This window comes from Carassius auratus, chromosome 2 (genome assembly GCF_003368295.1).
Source record: "Carassius auratus strain Wakin chromosome 2, ASM336829v1, whole genome shotgun sequence".
NCBI classification, from domain to species: domain Eukaryota; kingdom Metazoa; phylum Chordata; class Actinopteri; order Cypriniformes; family Cyprinidae; genus Carassius; species Carassius auratus.
The window spans coordinates 1,049,666-1,057,918 of record NC_039244.1 but is presented as its reverse complement, the minus strand read 5'-3'; the positions used below and the strand labels follow the sequence as shown (position 1 = coordinate 1,057,918).

Genomic DNA, 8,253 nt, shown 5'->3' with positions numbered 1-8,253 from the left:
GTAGTGAATAAAGTGCTATAGAAATAAAGGAAGAAATAAAACATGCAGGCATCATGGTAGGATTATTTATTTGTAAAACTATATTTCAGCAACACATTGATCTTTTCCACAACTAATATATAAACGGTTAAAGAATTGGGGATTGTTGAAACACGTTCAGGTAGATTAGCTTAGTTTTAATCTTATTCCACATGTGATGAAGAAGACAGCAGATTTGAGAAGGAAAACTCATTTTGATGGAGGACAGTAAGTTTTTTTACTTTATTTATTAGTGTGATGGCAATGCCTGCTTTGTAGTTAAACTCATCAAAGTTAAATGATGTTTTCATGTGTCTGTGTAGATGTTTCTGGTGGGAGATGTTAGCTGTAAGATGAGCTAGATCCTGCTAAGAGACTCAGGGTTAGTTAGCATCAACTGAACACTGTGCAGTTTCAGTATGGCTAGGTTTTGGAAGATAAAGACAAACTGAGTGATGTCTCTCAGCCTTCTGAATTATAACTGACTGTAACAAACACACACACACACACACACACACTCACACACACACAAACAATGTTCATCAAACTTCATTTTTATTATGGCCAGTTACTATTACTGACAGAAACATGCTTCCACACACACACACACACACACACACACTCTCTCTCTCTCTCAAATTCAAATTCAAATTCAAATTCAAATGAGCTTTATTGGCATGACTTGCACAGTATTGCCAAAGCATTGTACATTACATGAATAAGGAATAAACAATTATATAATACATAAAACAAAAACAGATTTGTAAAATAATTAAGTATATGTATACTTTCTCCTTTTTTTTTCTTTTTTTTTTCTTCAAACAAGACACAAGAAAAAAGACAACAACAACAACAAAAAAAATTAATAATAATAATAATCTCACTCTCTCTCTCTCTCTCTCACACACACACACACACACACACTCATACACACAAAAATTTCAAAACACCATGATTTTTCTGTTTGTGCTGCAGATATAACAGCTGTGTGTGTGAAAGCAGACTCTTGTAAGTTTGTATCATATTTTAATTTATCTGTGACTGGATTTAAAGAGCTCCAAGAGACAAATGGAAATCTATCTATTATGTGTGTATATATATATATATATATATAAAACGTTATGTGCTTTCTTCTTTCTTTTTCTTTTGATGACCCAACCTGATGTCTATCTATCTTTCCCCTTATGTCTTATATTTTTTGTATTAGACATTTAACTTTGTATATATAAAAAATGAATATATTATTTATAATAGTATTTTTCTCGATTGCTTAAACAGATTTCTTGAAACTATGACTCATATTCTCAAAACAGTAAAAACAAATCCATAACTTCTCACTCAATTCCCCGAACAACCTATTTCAGGTCAAAATGAAGCTCTACACTCAAAACCATTCACTCTTGCTGAAAAACAAAAACTTTGCCCTCAAAACACACACACACACACACACACACACGCACACACACACACACACACACACACACACACACGCACACACACACACACACACACAAATAAAACTTCTGATTGACTACTGGAACACATCCTTTTACAAAATGGAAGCAGACAGAAACTCTGTACATAAGATAATTTGATGAATGTGTTGTAACAGAGGAAAGCTTTTAAAAGTTACAGTAGAGTACACTGAGGTACATCTTCCTGTTTTCCTCCCTGAATGTTTCTATGATCGAGGGGACGGTGAAGCAACTGAAGTTTGGTTACTACAACTAGTGGCACAAGTTTCATCTGAGACTCCTTTACCCTCATCCTCCTCTTCATCCACTCCTCACTGCTGTTGCTCATCATCTTCCTCCTCTTCCTCCTCTGTGGGGTCCTCGACCTTTTCAGTCACGTATCTCTGGATCCATTGTTCCAAAGCTGAATGAACTGACTGGGATCTTGTATCTGTCTGTAGAAGGTTCTGACTGGTGTGTGATAAATGTAAACTCTTCGTGTTTCCTCGTGTGTATCTGTGTGCTAACTGAGCTCAAGCTGTAACTGGAGTGAACAATACTGAATGCTAGAGCTTTCTAAATGACCACATGGTGTAAGCACTGAGAAATGTAGGGATTTGTGTTTAGAGTTTTGCAGTAAGAGTTCATCAAATCTGACTCGTGTGTTAAAGCAGGGGAATAGTGATTATAGTTTAGCGAAATGTGTGTGCTTTCTGAAAAATAGCGTTATGGTATTGAAATTTTAGCACAAAAGCCTGCTTATAGCGTTTAAGCAATCGAGAAAAACTGAATATCATCCTCCCTCTCTCTCTCTCTCTCTCTCTCTCTCTCTCTCTCTCTCTCTCTCTCTCTGTGTGTGGTGTTCAGGATATGTAAATGAGCGTGTGTTAGGCCCCGCCCCCCTGCGCAGAGTATATAAGCGCTGCTCGGCGCTCTGCTGCGTCTCTGAAGTTCTGATCGTGTTCAAGACGTGCATCATCTCACCTGCAACTGCGACATCACAGGTACTGGCTTCTTTTATGCGGTTTTTGTTTTATTAACCGGCGCTAGTTTGTTTTATTCGACGTATGCGTCACTATATGATACATTTAGCCGATTTAACAATGGAGTTTTCGTGTTAGACCGTGTTTTGTCCATCGTGGTTCGCGCGCTGTTTAAAATGGCGACGCCTGATGGAGCTCTTCATCATCCTCGCCTCAGATCAACCGATTTAATCAATTAAGGATTAGTCCATCGGTAATTTTTCCGTTTGTGACCGTGTATTTCCGTGTTATAATGCGCCTGTGATGGCGGACGGCCTCAGATCAGCCGTTTTTTTAAGCTTTATTCGATAATTTGGGTGTTTGTATGGAGTCTTTTGTTTGACCCAGTTTAGATCAGCGTGCTTCGTGACCCACATGTCGAGTCTAACTAAACACTAACGTTACACGGCAAACGTTTAAGTTACGTATTACTATTAACGTACTCCAGCACAAATAATCGCTAATGCCTCTGTTCAATTTTCATTTCTTTTTAATCGTTTTTCTACCTAAAGTCAGCTCTGAAGTGTTTGTTTCTCCTCTAAACGAGCTGTGATGTAACACGTGTGTGTTCTGTGACCCGCGTGTTTTAGATCACAATGTCTGACGAAGGAAAGCTGTTTGTCGGTGGACTGAGTTTCGATACCACCGAACAGTCGCTAGAGGACGCTTTCGCCAAATATGGCGTCATCACCAACGGTGAGTAGCCAATCACTGACGCGCTCTTCTGCCGCGCTTCTACTGATTGGTTTGTGCGTTCACTGTGATTTGCATAAGCAGCTCATAATGCGTGTGTTTTCAGTGCATGTGGCCCGAAACCGAGAAACCAACAGATCCAGAGGATTCGGATTCGTGACCTTTGAGAACCCAGAAGATGCGAAGGACGCGATGGAGGGAATGAATGGAAAGGTTCGTTACTGAGTCACTCTTTGATGTAGGTTTCAAAGTGCGATTGGGTTTCTGGCGGTTTTTAGTGAGTCGGATCACTTGAATCGATTCGGTAGTAAAGAACCGATTCTTTCGGCTTAATTCTCAATTCTGCCAAATTCTCAAACTCGGATATATGTAAATGTCTCCTACATTACATAATGTATACTTAAAAACATAGTTTCTCTTTTGATATTAAGTCCTGAACTATTAAATTTAAATTAAAAATTATGAAGTTTTTTTTTTGGTACATTAGTTTTAATTTTGAATAGTGTTTAATCTAGATTAAGTCCTAAATGTGTGAATGCACACAGATGGATCAATGGTAGCTTGAATAAAGATGCAGAGATTTTGTTCATTTATCACAATTGGTTAAGATCTCTATGAAGTGAAATTGCAGCAGCATCAGTTTCATTTGGTTAAATTTATTCTGACTAAGTATTTAATCATGTCTCCCATAGTAGCATGCATTTAAATCCTAAATAAGATGAATGCAGTTAAAACCACAGCTCCTCAATGCCATGGTAAATATAACTATAGGTGTCCTCTTAGTATGAGAAACAAGTCTGAACATTCAGTATAACTGCATATTAAAGCTTAATCAAATACATACTATTATACCATTACACCTTTAATAAAAACCCAGTGTGAATGTCAATACCATGGTGCAGTGAGTTACTACAGTAAATCCATGGTAAATTATGGTGTAGATCGATTAGCCTTCTGACGGTCTAGTTGTACATTTTATAATGTGCATTTAAATGTTTATCATTGAGATTAATGCCCTGCTATACACAAATGCATGCAAACACACATCTGCGTGTGTGTGCGCAGGGGTGCAGATAAGGCAAGGCAAGTTTATATAGCACTTCACACACCATGGTAATTCAAAGGGCTTTACATGAAGAAAAATATAATGTATAAATTTTTTTTTTTTTTTTTTTTTTTTTACTCGTGTAGTGTAAAATGGTAGTTATAGTACACTTTTAATAAAATGCTAGTTAACTTCACACTTTCATTCTCAAACCGAACAAGAGTCATCTAAAACTACGACGGCACTAAAGTGATCTCACGCTGTTGTTTAATACTGAGCCGCTGGTTTGGGTGTTAAGTGTTTGGTGTTTTCTCCGTGTAGTCTGTGGACGGCCGGACGATCCGTGTGGATGAGGCTGGGAAGGGCGGCGGTGGAGGAGGTGGACGCTCCGGTGGAGGATCCTACAGAGGAGGTGGAGGAGGAGGCGGTGGAGGCTTCTACAGAGGAGGCCGAGGAAGAGGAGGTGCGTGAGCTGCAGTCCATCAGTGTGTGTGTGTGTGTGATCGTCAGGTGTGTGTCTCGTGCTCAGACTCTGTGTTCTTCTCTCTCTGAAGGTGGAGGCAGCTACGGCGGTGGAGACCGCGGATACGGAGGAGACCGGAGCTATGGCAGCGGTGGAGGATATAAGAGCGGAGGAGGTGGAGGTTACTCCTCTGGAGGAGGTGGAGGATACAGCAGAGACAGGTGAGTGTTCCTGAACATGACCGACTGCAGAAATAAAACCCCTTTAGACTGAAACGATTAAAAATATCAGGCATTAATGTGTAGTTACGCAAACGCCACAACACCCAGTAACCACCTCAGGAAATACAGAGTTATTTAGAATTTATTTGACACTGGGTGTTTAAAATGAATAATGCGTAACACGTGGTTTATTTTCTTGGCTTGTGCAGTTTAATGACACCTTGCACCTTTAAAAAAAGTCCCCAAAAATTCTTTGTTGCATAAATCTAAAAATTAAAATGCATGCATTTTAGATTTAAGAACATTTTTGCATAAATTTTTCCATACAACAATGCACTAAATTCATTCAGTTTTATAATTTTAAATCTGCCTGAAAGCAGTGCAGTATTTCTGCAGCCCTTCAGATGTTCTGCTCTTCCTGAACGAGGCACAGTTCATCTGTTTGTGTTCTGTTCTCGTCATCCGTGTCGTTTCTTCTGCTCTTGTGATCGGTTTCTCACACTGTTTTCTTCCGTCCTCAGGAATTCTGGGAACAGCGACCGTGGCAGCTCTTACAGAGACAGCTATGATAGTTATGGTACGTATCTGTTCTGAGATCCCTGTATGAGCATGTCGTCTGTGTTCGTTCGTGTGGACGAGTCAAACAGGCTTTTCTAGAGTTACTGTGGGGCGAGTCACTTAATGCTTTAAGATGAACCACTAATGCTTTCAAGTGGCCCAGTTCTAATTCGGAGTAAGTTTCCGGCTCAGTAATTTGACCGAACTCCCCGTATTAGAGAGAAATGAATCAGAATCAAGTCTATAGAGTCGTGATGTGAACCGCAGGATCTCTCTGCCCGGGCGACCCTGTTCTGATGTTGGGGGGGGGTGTTAGTGGAGGGATTGTGTTAAACCTGTTGAGATGCTTGAGTGTCTTCATGTGTGATACTTCCTCCTCAGCTGTACAAGACTAGAACCCAAGACCCGACGCGTCAGCGGCAGAGCGTTTCTAAAGACTCATGGATCTGTTCTTGGATTTTGTTGTAGCTGTTCTCCATGTTTCTGTTCAGTTCTTGTACTCTGAGAGGAAGGCCGCTCTCTGATCGCCGGCCGTGAATGAATGAATGTTGATGTGCTGATGGGTCTCTCTTTTGCCTCATTTGATTCCTTTAATCACGAGCGAGCTGCTCTCATGTTAGTGCTTCTGTGGGAGTCTAGAGAGCGTTTTGCTCTGTGTTTGTTTACTGATGCGCAGCCGCTGTCTTAAGCACTGCTCCTTCTGTTCGCTGTAAGCCAATGATGTGTCCAAAAAGGTCACTTTATTTCAGACTGAGCGGAGCAGAGGACGGCTGACGTGTCTCTGTCTGTCGCTGCTCCTCACATCCTGCAATTTTAATGATGGACTCTTGACCAATATCTTTCTATCCTACCAATCATTCACTTGAGAGAACCAGAACTTGTTAAACAGTACACTCCAGAACTGGGAAAGAAATCCTTGTGCTCTTGTTTCCTTGTATCAAAATTTTGAGACTCTATTTTGTTTTTATTATTTTTATTTTTTGCCTTTCAATTGTGGCTTCATGGAGCCTATTAAACGAAACCATTTGTTCAAACGCTTTGAATTCTGTTGTGCCTTCAAAAACTTACAAGATGGGAAAGAAATTACTTATTACAAAATGACTTGGTTATCAAATTTAATCTACTCACTATAAATTACCTTTTTAGTTTTGTTATAGTTGTGCTTTCAGCTGCATCTAAGCGGTTTTAAAATTAAATTGTAATTAAAGGGTTTATTTTAAGGGTTGTTTTTAAAAGTATAGTTTCTCTCACATTAGTTTCTCAGGCTTTACTCGTGTAGTGCCAAACCTGATTAAACTGTTGGAGACCAAGTCTTTTTGGTTTGTGTTGACTTCCATTAATTTGGGACCCGTTCAGTGTGAACCGAAACGGTTTGGTCTCAGCGGTTCTGAATAACTCATCTCTCATGATTCTGCATCATTAGTGATATGACGAGTAAATAATTGAGTGAACCATATCTTCAACTGTAGTAAGAGCATCCTAAGTGGTCTCGAAACATTAGCTTGGTTTAAAATGTTTAATCGCTATAAAAAATGCACATTCAATTAACAAGCTCAACTAGAAGAACCGCAGAATTCTGCCTCAGCTCCACCAGGAACCGAAGAGTTTGTTTGGCTTTGAAGACTAATTGGGTTTGTTACTAAAGTTTTCTCCTGGTGTGTCCATGTTCAGATGATATGAAGACCATAGCTTCAGTGTAAAGAGAATGATCTTCACTCGTGCTAGTTAGAGTGAGTTATGAGTGTGTTTCACCCAAACATTGCTTGATTGAACCCAAGCGCTCCGGATGAGTTTCCTCAAGCGTTGCATCTCCTGAAGTGACTCCTGACTCTGGCTGCTCTGTGCGTTAGCTGTGTGCGCGAGGTAACTTCCTGTTCACTTCTTAAACTCAGATCAATCTCCTCAGACGGACGTCAGGCACTCAAAGAGTTAAATTCCCACTCATTTCTCCCCATGCACTGCCAACCATTCTAGAAAGACTTCACATTTAGGCTCTGATCACCAACACCTTCACTTCCACCAATGTAGCTCAATTTGAGAAACGCCAGATTAGGTCCCAGAGTGAGTTGTTTTTGAGCAAAGACACTGTGATTAGTTCTGTGTTCGTGTTCGTGTGTTTAATGTTGGTTCTCTGGTTTGTTCAGGTTGAGTTCTCATCGGAGAGCGTCTGGGGTTTGAAGAAGCTCGAGGACTGATGGATCATGTCTGTTCCTCTGAGGCCGAAGCGTGAGGTTGGTGTTTCGTTGATGGAACGTCTGATGATCTCATTACTGACTGACTGTAGGTTTGATTGAGTTCCACTGATCTGGTTTTATAGATGATGGAACGGCGAGCAGATGATGAAAGCTCGAGGAGGTTCTTGAACAGCAGCTGTTGAAAGCCCTTTACCAGCTTTGGTTATTCTTTCCTTAACAACGACCAGCCTTCTGGAAATCAGTTGTAAATCTGATGATGCAGTATTCTCTCCAAATACTGGCCTGTCTTCTGCTCTGGAATTGAGACTCAGTAACACTTTACTGTAACCTTCTGAAAATCATGTTACTCAGTGCAATACAAGAGCGATAAATTTGTAACAGTCTGTATCTTTGTTAATAAAAATCCACCTGTTCTTTGAGTTGTTAACTAGTTTTGATGTTAAAAATACATTTGTACATGTTTGAGGTAAACGTTGATTAGTTTAATGCCTTAGAAGTATTTCATGTAAGTTAATGTGGTTAACTAAATTAAGTTTTTCTCATGTTTGTGGATTATTTTGACCTTAATAAAATATGAAAAATGA

At 39.8% G+C, this 8,253-nt stretch overlaps 1 protein-coding gene across 2 annotated transcripts; it reads left to right on the top strand.

Annotated features, from left to right (window-relative positions):
* Positions 1-221: 221 nt before the first annotated feature.
* On the top strand, positions 222-8,253 carry LOC113111595 (cold-inducible RNA-binding protein-like). 2 transcript variants are annotated; one of them, XR_003293337.1, is made up of 9 exons: positions 222-246; positions 2,340-2,476; positions 3,085-3,190; positions 3,294-3,400; positions 4,554-4,695; positions 4,787-4,916; positions 5,438-5,493; positions 7,619-7,705; positions 7,792-8,253. XR_003293337.1 is itself a non-coding variant. In XM_026276514.1 (8 exons), the coding sequence occupies exons 1-8, from the start codon at positions 237-239 to the stop codon at positions 5,867-5,869; spliced, it is 702 nt and encodes a 233-aa protein (XP_026132299.1). In that variant the 5' UTR covers positions 222-236; the 3' UTR covers positions 5,870-6,262. The 2 variants fall into 2 exon arrangements, 1 of the variants encoding a protein (XP_026132299.1); XM_026276514.1 differs by lacking the exons at positions 7,619-7,705; positions 7,792-8,253 and adding an exon at positions 5,856-6,262.

Bases quoted from the DNA above. Each gene is read 5' to 3' on its own strand.
- LOC113111595 (XM_026276514.1), top strand. The intron at 2,477-3,084 runs GTACTGGCTTCT...CGCGTGTTTTAG, and splicing joins CTGCAACTGCGACATCACAG to ATCACAATGTCTGACGAAGG. The intron at 4,696-4,786 runs GTGCGTGAGCTG...CTCTCTCTGAAG, and splicing joins AGGAGGCCGAGGAAGAGGAG to GTGGAGGCAGCTACGGCGGT.